At 40.8% G+C, this 20,598-nt stretch overlaps 1 protein-coding gene across 1 annotated transcript in view; it reads left to right on the top strand.

Annotated features, from left to right (window-relative positions):
* Positions 1 to 17,903, top strand: part of ptpn9a (protein tyrosine phosphatase non-receptor type 9a) — a 40,920-nt gene extending 23,017 nt beyond the window's left edge. The window contains exons 4-13 of the mRNA XM_079501162.1: positions 4,179 to 4,303; positions 6,523 to 6,628; positions 7,012 to 7,122; positions 8,189 to 8,541; positions 9,916 to 10,003; positions 11,864 to 11,933; positions 12,607 to 12,685; positions 13,442 to 13,592; positions 14,367 to 14,574; positions 15,757 to 17,903. Of these exons, the coding sequence (XP_079357288.1) occupies positions 4,179 to 4,303; positions 6,523 to 6,628; positions 7,012 to 7,122; positions 8,189 to 8,541; positions 9,916 to 10,003; positions 11,864 to 11,933; positions 12,607 to 12,685; positions 13,442 to 13,592; positions 14,367 to 14,574; positions 15,757 to 15,947 (1,482 nt within the window). The 3' untranslated portion in view covers positions 15,948 to 17,903. The remainder of the gene's footprint in view (positions 1 to 4,178; positions 4,304 to 6,522; positions 6,629 to 7,011; positions 7,123 to 8,188; positions 8,542 to 9,915; positions 10,004 to 11,863; positions 11,934 to 12,606; positions 12,686 to 13,441; positions 13,593 to 14,366; positions 14,575 to 15,756) is intronic.
* Positions 17,904 to 20,598: the final 2,695 nt, after the last annotated feature.

A 20,598-nucleotide genomic window follows, 5' to 3' on the forward strand; every position in this document is an offset into this window, starting at 1 on the left:
AACCACACATTTTGATAGATCCATGGAACCTAGTGCTCATTTAAATAACTACTCATTTAAAAATAAATACAATTACATCAGCAGCACTATGTAGGAAACGTATTCCTCTGGAACAGTCTAGTTGTGTATGAGTGAGTGAAGAATTGATTGAATGAATGATCAATTAATTTTATTGACGTAAGTCCCTCAAGTCGAGGGTCCTAAGGGTCCTTCCCTCTGCCAGATCAAATTAGTCTTAGTCAGCCACATTGCATCCAAGTTAACGCACGCACGCACGCACGCACGCACGCACGCACGCACGCACGCACGCACGCACGCACGCACACGCACACGCACACGCACACACACACACACACACACAGGACCAGTGTTCCAAAATGAAAACCACACACACTTGTTGTATTATATGTGTAGCACTATATTGTCTATTGTTGTTTTTGAATCAGAACAGAAATCAGAACCCCATGCCCTTATTTGAAAGTCCACTGTATTAGAAAGTCCACTATAGTAACACCAATAATTGTAAATGTATCACAGTTCTGGAAGATGTATTGGCTTATTTAACGTACGCATGCGCGTGTGCACACACACACACACACACACACACACACACACACACACACACACACACACACATGCAAAGCACACACATGTATGCGCTTGCGTGCAAACACACAAACCCATGCGTCACAATAACCTTCACTTTTAAGTAAAAAGCCAAAGTTCAGCTTCTCTCTCCCTCCCCTCTCGGTGTCCTTGGCTGTCAGACCACAGTGTCATGGATAGTGCTTCCTCTGATGTGACGTTGTTCTTCTCAGACCTCAGCAGCAGGCTTCACATCCTGTCTGAAGTATTTTTAGTCCCTGTGCCAGAGAACAGGGAATTATTTGCTTACAAAGGAAGCTTCCGGAATATCCTCTCTTTGAGGCTTGGCTGCACTTGAATAAACAGTGACATAAGTGCTTCTAATATAGACCCTGTTTATTAACTTACAGGATGGCATTGCAACATGCTGACCACTTAAAGAATCCACATTTATACTTTTGTTGTGCTACTGCTTACGTTGGGCAAGGTACTTTTAAACAGCACAGTATTGTGACTGTCTGATTACATTTCCTCCAAATTCGACTTGGTCCAAAATGGTCTCAACCTCAGGTCAAATTCTTGGCTACGGTGTGTAGAACCAGCATTCAAATCCGAGGGGGGTAAAAATGTCTGGCCTTCTTTGGCCCTTGGTCGTGGAACGACCTACAGTCCAGACTAAAATTGGCTTTGAAAGTTCCCTTGAGAAGTTTCAAAAGGATCATTTTAGATGTACAGTCCAACACCTGCACATGTTTGGAATGGATATGTACTAACCTATGTTCATGCCTATATATTTATTATTTCGGTTTATATTGTGTATTTTGCCCTGCTACTAAAAGGTTAGGATTTTGGTGATTTGTTGTATTTATTTCATAGGTACTTTGAGGTGTATTATGGATGTTTTATTTGCTGTTCCAAAATGTGACGATAATTTACGATGTAGTATTGAAGTGTAATTTTATTTCTGCCTCTTGGCCAGTTCCCGCTCGTAAAAGAGACGCAGTCTCAATGTGTTTTTACAGGTTAAATAAAGGTTAAAACAAAAATAAAAAAATAAACTACTTGTATAATGTTATAGCCTAATACTCACCCATAGATTAATACACTTAAAGGAGTAGTTCACCCAAATAACGACATACTGTACGGTATTTTCTATCAACTACGCATTGATTGATTGAAGCTTTGAATTCATGGAGATTCTTTTGTTTTTGTCGCATTCCTAAGCTAATACTTTAATGATAATGACCTATATGACCTTCTATTGACCGATGACCCGGCAATGCAACAAAAACTATACAATCCATGGATTCAAGGCTTCATGGGGTGTGTGATTGATAGAAAAAGAACACACACACACACATGAGATTTTTTTTGGGTGAACCACTCCTTTTAAGAAGAGAAGAATATTGTGAAGAGGAGAGAGACGAGAGAGACACACACATATATATATATATATATATATATATATATATATATATATATATATATATATATATATATATACACACACACACAGACAGACATATTTGATTATTAAGGTACTGAGACTTGTCCAAATCAACTTGCAATGAGTACAACAATAGACTCAACAACTTAACTCAACAACTCCTAGATTAAGAAACATCTGAAAGAGAAATGCTACAGATGCTTTTGTTAATGTAATGTGTATTTTTATGTAAAATATCACTAGTATATATTCATTTGTTTGTACTTAATTAACTAAAGTGTTACCGTATTCCTGTGGACAGGTGTTAAAAACTAGCACTCGTGCTAATACACTGTAGGATAGCACTCATGCTAATACACTGTAAGCAACGCATCTACAAATTGTACAATTGTGCAATGTGATTGTGATGTCCATATCAAATAGATAAAACATTACAGTTGACAGACATGAATACGGGAAAAGAAATGTAATAGCTTTTCAAATGTAGACCGCCTCAAAGCAATTGTTTCGTTGAAGAGGAAGATGTTGTGAGAGAGGACCTGATTCGGGGTGAGAGAAGGGGATGTGGTCTGTCTCGTGTACTGTTTAAATGCCATAAAATCAATAACAAAACGATAACAGATGTAGCCTAGTCTGTGATATCATAATAACCACACAGATGTGGTAAACATCCCTGGTTCTCTGCTGTGTCATGGAGAGAATGAGCTGGGAAACCTGGCTTGTTTCTGACAGATTTTCTCTTCCTGGTAACTTATAGACAGGCAGCGTGCCAGCATCCTGTCTCTGAACTCATTAGCATGAAGTCTGTTATCTCCTCCGTAGCAGTTCCTTGTCAACATTGTTGTATATACGACCAAGAAACACTTAGTGGAGACGAAATATTAAAGCCTCTTTGGGAACAGACTTTGCTGGGCCCTGACTCGTTTATTAAAATAATTCATGAAGAACTGCGCCCCCCTGTGGTAATTTTACTCCCCCAATGTTGGTGCTGACCCCAATTTTCTTCAGATCAACAACAAACTACTAACCAGCCTCAGACTGTTGCAGCTAAAATTGCTCGTCAATCAATCGGTTACAATTCTTTATATGGAACACATTTAATGCCCGACTAAATCTATGTGGTTTATGCTGAAAGCAGACTGACAACAAACAAATGATTCATAAAATGGAAAAAGTTAACATTATTAGTATTAGACAAGAATAATATGTTGTCTTTGACCACCAGGCTGCTTTCCTGTCCCAAATCTAAACCACTACACATGAACTACCAACTGATACTGAGGGGTTGATCGAATCCAGCACTCTCACAGATCAATAATGTGTTGGTTCACTACACACAGCAACTGACCGAGGAATCCATTTGTCTCCATTAGAGCGAAGGCTGACTGCCTTCTATGTGTTGTAGAACAAAGACAAAACAATGCTTCTTCCGCTAATTTCAACATGTTAAAGAGGTCCCATGTGACTCATTATGTTTGTAACCTATGAATCTTTCTGCATTCACTTCCATTTGGTTTCTGTGGTTCTACTGACTTTAGTAGCTAGCGTGTGATGTGTTTTTGGGCTGCAACTAATGCTTGTTTTTAATCATTTCTCATTTGTAATGAGAAAACTTTAACTTTTCATTTTACATTATATATTTATATAATATGTATTCGTTGTAGCTAAGCAAAATCAAACCGATTCGATCAGTAAAATGTTATGTGGTTATTTTTACGTCAATTAATAGACCAGTGTTTTTTGCTCCTTGAGGGGGTTCCAGGTGGTCCCCAGCTAAATGAGGGGAGAGTTGGTTACCAAATGGACCCTTATTAGATCTTTAAGTCTTGAGAGGGTAAAATGAGACGGGTCCATTTGGTTTCATTTTTGTAAAATTATTGCACATCTGCATTACCGGAAGACTACACAATTAGAGAATGCAGAAGAATTGTTATTTTGATCAACGTTTTCCTGTTATAATACAGCATGGAATTGTGGACACAATCTCATCCAACAATATCAAAATATTCTTTTAGTTTTGGGTCTGAGAGGCTAAATCTCATCAAATTGTGGTCCGTGGCTCAAATGCCGAATAAATATTGAATGAAAAGGGTTGAAAAGTAAACATATTAACCAATGTGTTCATCTCTAATGTGTTGTGTTGCAGGGTGTGAGGGACCCATCGGGGGCTTCCATTGCCCTGTACACAGCAAAGCTCCACCACCCCACCAAGACTGGCAACCACGTGGTCCTCCAGGCTCTCTTCTACCTCCTGGACAGAGCTGTGGAGAGGTGAACAGCACTGGCTGCACTTTTTGGCTATTGATTTTCCAAAACGTGTATAAATATTAGGGATGTCCCGATACACTTTTTTCGTTTTCGTTTACGATCCCGATACCTCAATTTCTGTGTTAGCCGATACCGATACCGATACCAGTGTCGTGATCTCATGTTGTGTTTATAGCTATCTAGCTATATATCTTGTGTTGTGTTTATAGCAGACTCCTCACTCAAATGTGCACTTGCAATTTGGGCAACTCCAAAGCAAACTCCACATGTCCCAACATTTTATTTACCTGCCATAGCTTGTCAACCCCTTACCCCTGTGTTGGATCTGTGGTTCGACTGGCATATTCACCGATACTGATATGACCCGATATGACAAATAAGGGCTGATCCAATACTTTTCCCGATACAGTATCGGGACATCTCTAATAAATATTACACTAAATATGTAATGTGTGAGTTTTTCGGCGAACGGGCTGTGGGATTGCAGCCTAACGTGTACCAGTCCAGACATGACAAAAAATAACAGATCTACAAGCTCTCAACGTGCTGCAGCCTGATCCTGTGCCCAGGGATAGGTGTTGTAGCAAAACATTTTGAATAGAATTATACCATTCTATATTCTATGCTTTATTGTTGCTACACCTGTCTTTGGGCATTGCCCATAGGAGTAAGAGACTCATTATTGCGCTGAATGATTGTTATATAAGCCTAACAATTGGGTTAAATATTCTGGGAGAATAATTGGAAATTCATCGGTAAAAATGTGTGGGCAGACCTTGTATATTGTTTATGTACCGAGCTGTGGGGAGGTGAACAACACTCTCTGAAAACACTTTTATTATGTTGATATCAAGGTTCACTTTATTTGTCATTTCACATGTTTGCACATATAAAACGGAAATCATACTCCGGACCAGCATATATCGTACTCAGGACCAGTGTATATTAAAACCATTAAATATATAGTTTGGTTGACGGGCAGATGTTTGAACCTGCAAGGTATCTCTGCCTGACACATCTTCGCTAGGAGAGGTTTTAAAGGGAAATATGATTCTATCTCATTGCAATTTTTTATCACATGGAGCATTATGGTAGTTCAGACAGGCAGGCAGGCAGGCACAGATTAGATTAAGGGCTCCATTTTCGTCACCGCTAAACCCCTTATCCCTAAACTTCTTTGCCTTTTTTTTTTTTACTATTTTGCAAAACATTTTTTAATAGTTAAAATGGCCAGTCTACAAGCTCACAACATGTCAATGTAGATTGGCTTGAACTATTCAAAAATGTTTTTCAAAATTGTAAAAAGAAAAATGCAAAGAAGTTTAGGGATAAGGGGTTTAGCGGTGACGAAAATGGAGCCCTAAGCCTTTCTTCTTCTTTATATTCCTTTGCATCCGTTAGGAATGTTATGGAAAGAATGTCTTTGTATTAGGCATTTGTTACTATGGAATAAATGTTTTGTCACTCTCTCTTTTACTTGCAGACACTCTTCAGTTGTGTCTTAACCCATTCTGTACGGGAACCCCTTTTGGTGGCATGTTATACTTTAGCTATTGAAAAATAGCAGATCTACAAGCTTGTAGGTCTGCTATTTTTGAAAAAAATGCGGCACAAATCTTTGAAAATATATTCTTTCAGAATACTTAAAAAAATATATTTCGACGTCAGGCCTAAATGGGTTAATAACCACTTGAACCCCAGCATCCATATTCAGGGGAGAACATTAGCCAAAAAATAGAAGATCTACAAGCTCACAACGTGTTACAAGCTTGTAGCTATTTAGCGGTCCAAGTACAGTTACAACTCTTACCCTACCCCCTTAGATAGCATTTCTGTAGACTTAGATATCATTTGATACAGACTTATAGCATGTTATGTAGACAGCACTATAATTGCATTGTATGTAGTCATAGCACATCGAAGTACATATGTATAGCATAGTATAGTATATATGTATAGTTTTATATGTATAGCTTCATCATATAGATATTCCACTGTTACATTCTTAGGTTACGGTACGCATGTTTTATGATAAATGCTTTTTATGTGATGTATTCCCATGCTTTTTTGTTCTTGCTTAATGTAAGTCGCTCTGGATCAAGAGCGTCTGCTAAATGCCTAAATTGTAATTTGTAAATTGTAACTCTATGTTTTACTAAGTAGGCCTATAGAGGGTTTAAGCCAAGGGGTTAAGCCTTGACATCTCTACTCTGTCCTCACAGCTTTGAGACTCAGAGGAATGGCCTGGTGTTCATATACGACATGGCTGGCTCCAACTACACCAACTTTGAGCTGGACCTCAGCAAGAAGATCCTCAACTTACTCAAGGTTCAAAAACCAGGGCAGCATTTCACACGCAAACTGTACACAAAGTACATTAAAACTGCTGGCTTTAGTCCAGGCTCTAATCGGGGGTCTTAATTATCAATTCATCACTTGGAATGGAAACTAGCAGTACACTTCTACACATTATGGGCACATCTTGTATGGTTCAAACGTCAGTAGTTTCAAGGGCATTGTTGTTTATATTCTTAAAAGTATGAGGATCATGATTATGTATAAGAGGATGAACATGCTGAATTAATCTCACTTACCTTTTTATCCCCAGTTGACCATACAAATATTAGATGATCGTCAGTAGTATATCACCAAATACAAAACCATGAAACCAAGTATGAAAACCTGTATGTGTTCTCCGTTTTGTCCACCAGGGGGCGTTCCCAGCCAGGTTGAAGAAGGTTCTGATTGTTGGAGCCCCAGTTTGGTTCAGAGTTCCCTACAACCTCCTCAGTCTGCTGCTCAAAGAGAAACTCAGAGAGCGGGTGAGGAACCGGGTGGGGGGAGGGGGGGGCTAGATGTCTCATGTTTCTATTAACTGCCGTTTCTTATTTCCTGATTGATTGTTTGATTGAATAGTTTATTGGACATGAATGTAAAAACAGCAACAGAGTACAGTCAAACACTTATTCCAAAAGGGATAGCACCAAAAAAAATGACCTTGCGGTCCATTTAGGCCCTATGCAATCAATTCATAGACATGAAAACACTGTACAGAGTGGGAAAAACACATTTAGACCGGGAACCCCTATACGTAACTTAACTAATACCATATATGGCCACATGCAGCCCGACCTTCACTTCGGTTAAGCAAAGCAAAGCAAAGTTACTATATTTACCCAGGGTATCTGGGCTAAGCTCAAGAACTTGTTTCCAGCCAGGCCCTGCTCATAGAACATTTCATGGTAGTGGTTCAATGCCTTGCTCAAGGGCACTTCAGCGGTGGTAATTTTAACGTGTCGGACCGCTGATTCGAACTGGCGACCTTCCAGTATCAAGACCGCTCCGCAATCGGTTCACAGGTTAATATCGAATACTCGTATTTCAGCTGTTACAATTCCAAACATGCAAACATAGCCCGCTTTAATTACTTCAGTCTATATTAGTAGCTTAGCTTTTAATGAATAGTATTAAAATGTTATATATCTTTTTTTATATCCAATGTATTTATATAGTAGTACTTTTGTGTGACATAGAATGACGTATAGTGGCCCTCTCCCTCATTAATGTTCCACACCCCTGAACTATACCGTTCAATCAGGGAACCCGTTTTGGGGTTGTTGTTGCTATGTACAGTATATAGCAACATACCTTTTGAATACATATTTGAAGTTTTTCAAAAAACTTTAGACAGTGTTTTTAGAATCGGCCTCGGGTCTAAATGGGTTAAGCTCAATTATAGGTGGAATTGAGGGAAAAAGAGAGCTCTTCGTCAATATTATACAGTGTGGATTTTACTGCTTCAACTGACTACAGTGACAAACTGTAATGATTGAACATCCATCCATTCTTCTGTAACGTTTTCCTCTCTCTGCCCCTTCCGCTCTCCAGGTCCAGATGGTAAAGACGGCAGACCTGCGTCACCACCTGCCCAGGGACTGTCTCCCCCAACATCTGGGAGGCCTGCTGGTCCTGGACGACCCCGGCAATAGAAACCAGCAGCTCCTGTCCGGGCAGAACGGCCGCACCGTCGACCCCGTGGACGAGTTGGCGGTGGCGCGGGGAATCCCCGCCTCGCTGTCGGATGATGGCACGTCCATACACCCCGCTGGGGGCCCCACGGACGGGGCTTTGAGGCCCCAGGAGATGCTGGCTCAACTGGGCAGGCTCCAGAGGTCCGGGATCCACCAGGAGTATGACGAGATGAGGAGAGAACCTCCGCCGGGAACCTTCCACGCCGCCCTGTGAGTCTCAATGGCAGCACAAACACGGAACACTTCACTGCCATGTTTGGCCTTGTTCTTACCCAGTTATCTTCCTCAGAATTCCCACTGCTCGTTGTAGAGCCACAGAACACTTTAAAAGAAATGTCAAAGCAAAAATAAATAAATAATCTAAAGTGCCACTTGAACACTGTGCCACTTACTATACAGTACATTCAAGACTCACATTAGTGGCACCTTCCATACATAGCATGTCTCTCAGACATTAGAAGCAGCAGCACTTAAGAGACAGGGCCACTGCTGACCATCTGGGTAGGGTACCCTATGCTGCGCATAATATCTTTGTGGTACCCCGAGCGCTGTGTTTCAGCATGCAGATCGGCTACTTTGGCAATTTTATTTGTCCTAATGTTGGTGCTAAATAACACATTAACTCACTGCCAGACCAGGCGGGGAAGAGGGGCCACTTCAGCTCTGTGCAGATCCACATGGGCACGCTTGCAACTCGAGAATGCACGCACGGGCGAAAATTATTATTATTATTATTATGAGGATCGGCTTGGCAGCTTCTGGTGCCCCCTCGGCGTGGTGCCCTACCAGTGGTCATAAGTAACCATGTTAGCTTGTGGTGGAAATTTTTGTGAAAAGTCATTTTTGCCACAGACATTAAAAATGAGCGTACAATACTATTACCAGAAACACCTAAAGAGGTAGCCCTGAATGACCGTAACAGGTCTGTAACTCTGAGAATGTACAGACAGACCTCCCCAACAATATCGCCGAGACGGTTTGTTTATTTGTGGACCATTGTGCGATTTAAGATGACCCCATGTTATGTTGTTCTCCATAGAGAGAAACTTCTGTGAACCAGGGGATGATCGATTGCGTCAGGACTTTGGTGCTTGTTGTGTCGCTTCAGCGTTGCCTGTCGTGCTGCGGATTCATTTTCTTCTCTCTCCGCTCGCAGCTCGCGCTGTCATCCTGTCGAGAACGGGGAGGCGGGTGGGCGCGGGGGAGGGGGCGGGGGCATTGCACAGGAATTAGTCACTCGCGGCCCGGGCCATAAGTGTCATACATATTCTGAAGAAAAAAAAATATCCAAAATTTGCCACGGACACATTTGTAAACAGGAAAAGCAACAATATTAGTTAACAGTGATTATCTGTTAGAAATGTCAATGTTTGCCACACTCTTCTCTGTATCTCAACCTAATAGAATACAACAGAATAGTCTTCATGGTGAGGTCCATTCATCTCAAATCATGTATCATGTCTTAATATTTAACATCATTCACACCAGATGTCAGTTGTGAGTTATAGAGCTGTTCTTCATGCATGATGATGCTGTTCAGACATATTTTTTATAGACCTTCACTGTCTGCTTGTTTGTGTCCAGAGCTGTCTGCAATCAGGATAGGAATCGTTATGGAGACGTACTGTGCCTTGACCAGACAAGGGTTCGCTTGAAAGCCAAAAAGAATGAGGTCAGTTTCCACTTCAAGTCGTTGTATGTACCGTAGGTAGAACTTGAGGTAGGTAGGTAGGTAGAACACACACGTGTGTGTGTGTGTGTGTGTGTGTGTGTGTGTGTGTGTGTGTGTGTGTGTGTGTGTGTGTGTGTGTGTGTGTGTGTGTGTGTGTGTGTGTGTGTGTGTGTGTGTGTGTGTCAAAGATATTAGTGACCTTGTCGCACTAAAGTTACACTTTTGTTGTGGGTAATATAACATGAAAATGGCTATTTCACTTTACCAAAATTAAGTACTAGGAAACGTTTTTAATATGTACAGTATTTTGACAGAATGTGCTTTGTTTTCATTTGTTTATTAGCTAAAAGTGTAATTTGTTTGTTGTTTAATGAGAATGAATAGAACACAGCTCACAGCACAGACCCATGATGAAAGCAGTTTCCCTGAATGTGTTTAGTAAACCAATTTTGATATTCTCGTTGTGTAGAAAACAAAAGAAAAAAAGTGATATTTTATTATTGTTAGTTTGCATGACTCAAGTTCATCTGAATAATGTCTTGCTATGGGCCAACTCTTGCATATCTGCGGGGGGGATTCTGCATAGCGTTCCCTGATTTTGCTAAATTTAGGGAGCATCATTAAGAGCGGAGCCATTTGTTGCAATAAATGGTTAAATGTACTTTGGAATTACTTTGTGAATGGTCCTGACTGAATTACTGTTAAATTGTGTTTACTAGACACATTCAGGGTTGTAATTATTGTTGATTTATATCTTGATGAACAGGTAGCTTTAGAACCAAGGTTCTACCAGTAAAGTTCAACATCACTTTAAAAACACTGAATGTGTTACATAAATATCCTCCATAACACTAAGGACGATGGCTTTTCATTCTGAAGTCCCACATTTCACTCACTAAGGAATACCTGTTCCTTGTGTAGTTCCGACTGCCAGTTCTGCGAAAGCAAGGTGGAACTTGCAGAGTTGAAGGAATGTGGTGTGGTTTCTATCCCAAGATGATCATCTTTCATTGTATTGCACACGCTTTATTGTCGACGAGAAGCAACGTTGAATACCCTGGATGTTAACCCATTTTGGGTGGGAACCCCTTTTGGTGTTAGCATTATGTTATGCTTTAGCTATTGACAAATAGCAGATCTACAAGGTCATAGCGCGCCACCGAGTGGCGCGCTATGAGCTTGTAGGTCTGCTATTTTTGAAAAATCGAAAAACCACTGACATAGAAACATAGCTTTTTCAGAAAACTGTCAGGATGTAAAAGACATTTTTAGAATCTGATCTCAGGTCAAAATGGGTTAAAGCCTTCTCTGTATTTATTATGCAATTGTGTTTTGTTTTTGTGATTTTTCTTTTTTACATTAATCTACTGCTTGCAGTCATTATTGACTAGCCACCCAGCTTTGTGTTTATATAGGTTCTAAATTAAATTGGTATGGAGTCATGCACAGTACTGTATGTGCCATAGACTAGAATTTAGAATATGTAATAGTTCCCTCTAGTGTGCACCTATGGCCGCCTGCTGTAATCGAGTGCATGCAAATGTTTTTTTTAAATTAACGTAACACTGGAAATGAAATGAAATGAAATGATTACTATATTTACCCAGGGTATCTGGGCTAAGCTCAAGAACTTGTTTCCAGCCAGGCCCTGCTCATAGAACATTTCATCGTAGTGGTTCAATGCCTTGTTCAAGGGCACTTCAGCGGTGGTAATTTTAACGTGTCGGACCACTGATTCGAACTGGCGACCTTCCGGTATCAAGACCGCTCCGCAATCCGTTCGGCCACCGCTGCAACACTGGTTAGGCTGGACTTAGTAGCAGCCCCAATAGCTCAACATAATTATGTTGTCATCCACAGAGGTCAGATTATATCAACGCTAGCTTCATGGACGGCTACAAACAGAAGAACGCATACATTGGTACTCAAGGTACGAGATTCAACCTCTACTCTTTCTTTACACTAGGACTGAGAGTAGAGAATTAAATGTAATCACTTTAATCTCAGGTCATCTCAAGAGGACAATAAAATGGATCCTTACAGTATTTTATACATCTTGAAAGAATAGATGACACATAATGGGTAGTTGTACATTATCAGATTAATTGAATATGATGGACCCCAATGGAAACAAGCCATAGGCTTTCTTGGGTTATAAATCCTGTTAATAAAGTATTCAATCACACTTACCACACTTGGGTTTGCAAGAAACCCCTTAAATGCACTAGGACTAGGCAACTCATTTAAAGTAGATTAGATTAGATTAGATGTCTTTATTATCCACAAGGGAAAATTGTTTTGCTCAGGTCAATGCATACATTCAGGACAATACATACAGGACAATAAATAATTATACAAATACAATAAAACACCCAGCAAAGTACTAGTACAATTTTTAAAGCTATTTAAAAGAAAGCAAAGTCTCTCTCCACACCATGAAACACTCATAATGTGTGTGTGTGTGCGTGCGTGCGTGCGTGCGTGCGTGCGTGCGTGCGTGCGTGCGCACGCACGTCCATTATCAGCGATCAGTCCAGTTCATCTGCCTTTGTTTGTGTGTGTGTGTGTGTGTGTGTGTGTGCGTGCGTAACTATTTCCTTCAGGTCCACTGGAGAAGACCTACAATGACTTCTGGCGAATGACCTGGGAACAAAACGTCTTGGTCATTGTCATGACAACCAGGTAAACAGTCTCTGAAAATAAGGACAGTCCCAATTCACTCTTTAGCTCATTACATAATGTAAGTAAAGTAACCACATCAGGTGCTATACAATTCATCCTATACGGTACAAGACAACGGTTACGCCGTTGCTCTGTAGGCCATTCTCTTTCCATGCCGCGTAAATGCGCGTACAACATAGTTGCGTTCTGTGCCCGCCTGCCCCAAAAACGCACTCAAAACGTGACGTGCTGGCATAGAATCCCGATCCGCCATCTTTGAGCCACTCTGGAGCTCCTTCGGTGCTAATAATTATGCTAACCGCAGGGCATCGAAGATTATTCATTGAGGTCCAAATATCGCCTAATTGCCAATCCAGACGTGGGTGGAGAAAAGATTCAGAGAAAAACTGCTAAAGATCGTGGTTATATTAGGAGTGAATGGAGGAGACGTTTTGGATCGCCCACCATTGCGGAATGAAATCGTCTCCTATATGGAAACAACACCCACCTACGGTTAGTGGAAGTGAGGGTCGTCTGTACCCAGAAAATGTAAAAATTGTCAAGACAAGGGCACAAATTGACACTTTGAAAAAGGTTGTCAAAACTGTCATCGGCATGGAAAGAGTGGTTAAATGATGTGAAAACTGCTTAACACTGTGTGTGTGTGTGTGTGTGTGTGTGTGTGTGTGTGTGTGTGTGTGTGTGTGTGTGTGTGTGTGTGTGTGTGTGTGTGTGTGTGTGTGTGTGTGTGTGTGTGTGTGTGTGTGTGTGTTTCAGGACAGATGAAGGTGGCAGAAGGAAGTGTGGTCAGTATTGGCCCCTGGAGGAGGGGGGTCAGGAGGTTTACGGACACATTGCCGTGGTCAACCAGAGGGTAGAGCACCACTCCCATTACAACCACACCAGCCTGGAGCTGCACAACACTGAGGTAGTGTAGCGCTGACCGCCCTGACAATGGATGGATGGGCCACTGTTTGACCGTGAGCATGTGCAACAAGCCGTCCCTAGTTTGATGCTGCAGAACGGTTGAATGGCGAACTTTCATTCATTCAGCTAATCCTAGTCTATACTATACAGTGATTCCCACCAACTTCCCGGCCGGGGGCCTTCTGGTGGGGCGTCGGGCTATTGCAGGTGGACCCCCAAATAATTGCCAAAACAACACATTTTAATTACATTATAGCATCAATATTAAACAATTAATGTAAAAAAGGTTATGGCATTTTTTGTGGGCCCTGATCCAGAAAAGGTTGGGAACCGGCCCAACCGGCTAGAGGCTAGCCCACTGGTTCCCAGAGTGTTAGCCCGCTATTCATTTCAATAGAAGTTGCTCAGTGGCGTTTTGAAGCACCTGGAAGACTGCTGGAAGTACAATTATAACTCGAGCGAGCGGAAGTTTAGCCTAATTTGAGGTCCGGGCTTACGCGCGTGACGTCATGAACGTCCGTCCGTTATAGCACAAACATTCAGACACATTCAGGACACATGGCCTCATTTCCACAGTGCTGTAAGCAATTTGGGAGAGCTGGTTCAAGGAGTTAAAGCTACAATCTGAATAAATCATTATTTTAACATGTATTGTAGAGTGCTGTATTTTAATTATAAGGAGCACATCTATCCTCTCGGTTACTATGCCTCCTGTCTCTTTACCTGTCTGTCAACATGTCTCTCCTTCTCTCTTTTGATCTGTGTGTGCGCGCAGACGTGTGAGCAGAGACAGGTGAGTCACTTCCAGTACCTGAGCTGGCCAGACTACGGCGTTCCATCTTCGGCTATAGCGCTCTTGGACTTCCTTGGAGGCGTTAAGAGACAGCAGAAGAAGGTGGTTAAGAGCCTGGGTCCTCAGTGGACAGGGCACCCCATGGGACCCCCCCTGGTGGTCCACTGCAGCGCAGGAATAGGCAGAACAGGTGAGAGCTTGCTACGGTTAGGAATGGGACTGTTTGTTAACCTATTAAGACCAGAGGCTGATTCTACAAATTTCCGTTCTCTGAATGTTGCTATATCAGTTTTCAAACTTTTGCATGTCCAAAATGCGCCGACCACTATCTTAATCTGTTTTGTTCCAGGGACTTAGAAGAGAAAAATTAGCGCACTCTAAATTATGCAGTTTACCATGACTCACGAAGAATCACTGTAATAGAGAAATAGCCAGCACTCCGAAGTCCTTCTGGGACATTTATTTTATTGTGGAGCATGGACAGACAAATCATGGACGCGTTTCGGTTTCAAGCCTTCCTCAGTGTGTATCAGGTTCCAGGGACTGCCAGAAGCAAAGATTTCAGTTAAAAATGTCTGCTTTACTATATTATATTCAAAGATTCAAAGATTTGCACACATTTTCACGATTTTTCTATAATAGCAGATCTACAAGCTCGTTGTGCAGCACGAAGTGGCGTGCTATAGGCCGGTAAATCTGCTATTTTTCCATATCCATCATATCAAATAATGCTTTTTAGTAAAATCTAAAATGACGCTTTACCAGTCTTTTACTTTACCTAATTCTCTCCCTAATTTTCTCACCAAACCTTGTTTTGTTTTTAAATCTTACAACATACCGCTATCGCAGCCAAGCTGGACTAGGCCGATTCTCATGAAGGTGATGTAAAGTGAAAGTTAAAATGACAGGTTGCTCTCATCACACCTAGAATGGTAAATGTTCTGCATTATTATATAGTGCCTTTATGCAAAGTGCTTCCCAATGTGCGTTAGATTCACCCGCATTCACACACAGATGGCGAAGGCAACATGCATGGGGGTGTCTCCGTCCTCAACCGTTTATCAAGAACAGTTGGGTTTTAGTGTTGCTGTGTCTTGCTCTAAAATCTGAAACAGACAGATGTAATACATTAAACCATTTAAAATCACAACAACTTCTTGTGGGCTTTGATATGGTTAATATATTTCAGAATGTCTGCTGTATGGATGCTGGCTATAACTGATAATCATATTGACAGGAGACCTCTCTATTCATTGTGAGGTCAAACGAATAGCGTAAACATTATTTAATACTTCCACAGACACCTCCGGTGCAGATTTCCATTCATATGAAGAATCTGATGTTTGCACCAAGCCCCTGTTTTGTCTCCTAGGTACCTTCTGTGCGTTGGACATATGTCTGGCCCAGCTGCAGGACAATGGGACACTCAACATATGTCAGACAGTCAGACGCATGCGGACCCAGCGTGCCTTCAGCATCCAGACACCTGACCAGTACTACTTCTGTCATACCGCCATCCTGGAGCACGCCCAGCGGCAGTCACTGCTCGCACCTAATCAGTGAGCTTTTCCACCGCCTCCTGCCATCTTCCTTGGTGAATCCGCGAGCCCTGAAACGTGTTCCCTCATCCCCGTGCCCTCTGTTGTGACCAATCAGCAGTGACCTTTTCCGACCTAGCCAATGCGCGAGTCCAAAGCACAACTTGACCTGTTAACCGTCCCACTCCCAATACAATCCACTCCCCGAGTCCCTTCTGCTATGACCAATCGGCAACGAAACTTGGGAACAGGTGTCGTCGCCTTCTTCAGTCCTCGAGACGGGACACAACAATGAGACAATGCTTCAGAATATTCTGCTCTACAGAGCCTAAGAGAGCAGTCACTTTCTGTACATTTCAACATATGTATGACTTAGGAAACAGAGAGTAGATACGGCTGTTTGCCTTACTAGAGATGTTACACCGTAAAACCTGAGGATGGTACCATGTAGGATACAAAAGTGTCATTCCATTCCATTCTTGTCTGCCAGTGCCAGTGGTGTGAAAGTTCTCCATTTACAGTCTATCTCAGCCAGCCTGTTATTCATGATGGGACAGAGAAGCAGCCTTGATTATTATTTTTTTTTTTTTAAGATTAGGTTATGAATGTAGTGTTCATTAGCTTTTCGTTCAGTACTCTTCTGCTTTCAATTGAGATATTTGGGATCTAAAATGTGTGAATGAGGGAATGTGTTGCTGAGACACCCCCCACCACAACCCACACGCACACTGCAACCATTTTCTGTCATTGGTAATTTGGGACAGAAAATGCCTGATGTTGTCAAGTTAAAGGTTTGTACTTTAATGTGTAGAAAATTAGTAGCTGCATAATTATGGCTGAAAAGGTACACCCGATATGTGGCTGGATAGCATGGTCACAATGACTTTGCTATCATAAGCCTTGAAGTGAAAAGTTCAAATATTGCCAATATGCCAAACTTCTATTGTGAAAAGGTGTCTCATACAGCTCTATTTGAGTAGATGTGCACGCCTATAAAATATTCAGTTTAAAAAGCTGTGCATTTAGCTGTGCTCTAATCTTCGACACTCCAGCACAGATCTCAGACCTGCTTTGAATGCATTAACTGCTCTACGCTCCATCTATAACATTCTGACACAGATCTCAGATCGTATAGATGGAACCTGATCATTTGAAGCTCACAACGATTCCCCTGTCTGTCTTAAGACCTGAAAAGTGCAATAGACTTTATTATGATGATTTCACCCAGTCATGTGTATGCTCTTAGAGACCACCAATCTCACTGTGCTTTTGGGTTTAGTCACCATGGTGAAACTAATGGCATCAAAGCAGTAATTCTTCAGGCCTGTCATGTGATACTGGGATAACTTGTTATCGATTTGTAACACACACAAACACACACCATAGAAAAGTACATAAGTGACAGTTTTGGATTTGAAATTGTGTTTGTTTGAGCAAAGCAGTATGAGTTTGAAGATAAATTAATGTTAATGATAGTGTCTCCACAAGTCTCTTATAATATTCCACCTACTGTATACTAGGCACTTAAAAGTCACAAATAATGTGCAAGGTGTTGTGTTACTTCTATGCTGTACTCTCATCTGTCTCCTATGTATAAAGGGAAGGTTATGTGTGTGTTTGTGTGCGTGCACACGCTCGTGAGTCATTTGTTGTCGCCGGGTGTTCTTTACTACAGAATTCATATTGAATTTTCTAGTGGTGAAGTTTTTTTTTCTTTCTTATTTTTAAGTCTGCCATCCTCTGATTTTATTAGAAATACTGTTTTCAATGACGGACATAAACACAAAAAGTGCCCTATTTTATTTTTCTATTGTATTCAAATTGGCTCTGTTTTCATACTGTTATTATTCAGCCTATACAGCTATCTACATTCATTTTGTAATATTTTGTTCAGTTATAACCTGTTACTTTATCACTAGTAGTTGATTTATTATGATTGAATCAAGCTATACTGAATTAAAGACAAACTTATGTCAATGTATGCGTTTGTAAAGGCTGTAATTTTGTTGACTTATCTGTTTTTGATTTCCAGTTGACTAACATACAGACACAGAAGAGGCAAGGAATTTCTTGTGTACTACAAGTAGTGCAATCCTACACATTACGAATTAGGAAACTATACTGACACAATCCATCTCTCTTAAAGAGTTTGATTTACATTTTACCATAATTGGCAAGAGAGACTGATCTGTTGAGTCTTGTCACATTCAGATAAAAGTGTGATTTATTTAATCTTATTAGAGTTAATTGTTACTCCACATTCAAAATATGAACTGTACAGCATTCTGACTGATGGTGACTAATGCCATTTATTATAATTTAGCAAAAATAATCGCCTCAAAGTTTTCAAACACCTACTCCCCACTAGCAGGTGTATCCCACACAGATACAGTACTATTGACTAACGGTGTTGACTTAGTACAAGAAAGCAGCAAAGAGGGTAACAACATAAGACCCCAGCCAATAAATGAACTGGGGAGGTAGTTCATGCATTCAGTTTCAGTCTCTCTCGTGTGTGTGTTTTAATGTCATATGTCAATGTCGTATACATACATTACATACACTAAGCCTTCTGTTGTCAAGATTCTAACAAAGTTGATGAGCTGCTTCCAAATTCCTCTTGCCAGCCAAATAGATCTTTTTGATAACATGTGGCGTTTCCCCAGCCCTTAGCCTCAATGTAATAGTTGGTTTACCTGCTACAATGGCTGGAGGGGTAGACAGACGTCTAGTCACAGCCAAACAAGAATTCACTGCATGATGTGACCACTCCTGTTTACACGTGTCACTGAAAAGAAAAACTTTTAAAACTGGATCCAAACAGACGTTTTCACTCCTCTTCTTTCAAAGACAGGCTAGAGACAAGTCAAACCCCCTGTTATTTCAAGGGAGACGTATGGACCACAATATAATTCGCTGGTGCAAGCAAATTACTGTTTAGTTACATTGCAACTTCAATTCTGCCACACGCTCATGAAACACAGATACTTTACATAGACTGTGGGACAGACCACCACAGCCTAAATTAATGGTCTTGTGGAGAAAAAAAATGAATACACATTACCACGATCTGAATTGAGCCCACAGTTGGCTGAAACATTGCACCAGTAAAGCTTACTGCAAGACAGTTGGTCTGTTGGCATTCCTTAATGTAGTGCTGCTTGTAACGCAATAGTCAATGCATAAAAGATGACTGATGATGATTATTAAGTTAATTTTGTACTGCAGCCCAGATAAGATAACTCGGACTGTCTTTTGCATATTTAATTATTCAGTTTGATTACATTCATTGGAATTCAAACTTGACCTACCATAGTATTTTTTTTTATTATCATCGGTGTTCACTGTTCAGACAGGATTGACAATAAAATCACAAATCACACACTACAGATGAAAACACCAAACACAATATTATTTAAACTGTACGCTATAATTTCAGTGGGTGAACTGTAACTCATGTATGGGCAGTGTGCACACAATTACATCTAAATAACAGATATTCACCTGAACACAATGTAACAAACACAATAGTACCTCTAATTATTACACCTGCTCACCTGAACACAATGTAACAAACACACACATTACTTCTAAATCCATCTGTACTGAACATGTAATAAACACAAAATGACCTCTATTTTACACCTGTTATATAGGCTATGGCATTCTTGTAGTTTTAAGAGCGAAACACTTGCGAACATTCCAGGGCCAGTGTGTCCTCATGTTGCTTTCTTTAATTGTATTTGACGAACAGGAGGAATGGCTTTTTCTGTTTCTCTCTATCATTTGATGGTGCATTTATTCTGCCATTTTGGCGGCTCATATTTAAAATAAAATGACGTGTATTGTAGTATGCGCCAATGGCAGCGGAGGGGGGCGTCTCCAACTATTTTGTTACAAACGCGAATCCGGTCTGGACTCTGGAGTAATAACGAGTCTTTTTCTTCTTGGGTATGTAACAGCTGCTAAAACAAAACCAATAACTGTATTTCTTAACCACGTTGAGTCACGGGATGCTGGGGGTGAGTTAGGAAGCCTTCAGTTTCCAGTTTAGAGGTTATAATTCCTCAATGGATTTTAGGGGGGGCTTGTTCGTGAAAAGGGAGTAATAGACAAAATAATTCAATAATAACTGGTTAATAGCTATTTAAAAACAAATCTGCATTAACCCAATGTCATTTTTTCCGACTGATTTTTTAAAATAACATGGATATCATATTTGCAGTTAACCCGTTTGTAAAGAAGTAACATTTGCCTGCAGTGTTGCATGTAGGCTTGTTTGCAAATGGATCTTTAAGGGGAGGGAGTTGTGGTGTGTGTGTGTGCGTATGCGTATGTGCAAGGCAGGTTTGGTTAGACATTTTACTCCCGAATTTTGCAAGTAAACAAAGCACATCATGTTGAAAGAACGGGACGGGACTCTCTCTTGTCAAATGTGTGGGTCATGTGTTTTCTATTTTTTAACAAAAACTAAGCCACGGGTTAATGCCGCAAATTGCTGTCTCGTTTGACTTTGGCATTGTTTGGTAAGGGCAACTGGAGGATTATGCTCAGAGAATATGACGAGTTGAATCGTTCTAGGGCAGGCCCATCGATTAATTGCCAAATATTTAAGTGACGAACCAAGAGTTGGCCTTTTAAAACATCGGTGTGTTGTTGTTGTTTGTTTTTAAGCC

This window comes from Electrona antarctica (assembly GCF_951216825.1).
Source record: "Electrona antarctica genome assembly, chromosome: 5".
In the NCBI taxonomy this organism is placed as follows: domain Eukaryota; kingdom Metazoa; phylum Chordata; class Actinopteri; order Myctophiformes; family Myctophidae; genus Electrona; species Electrona antarctica.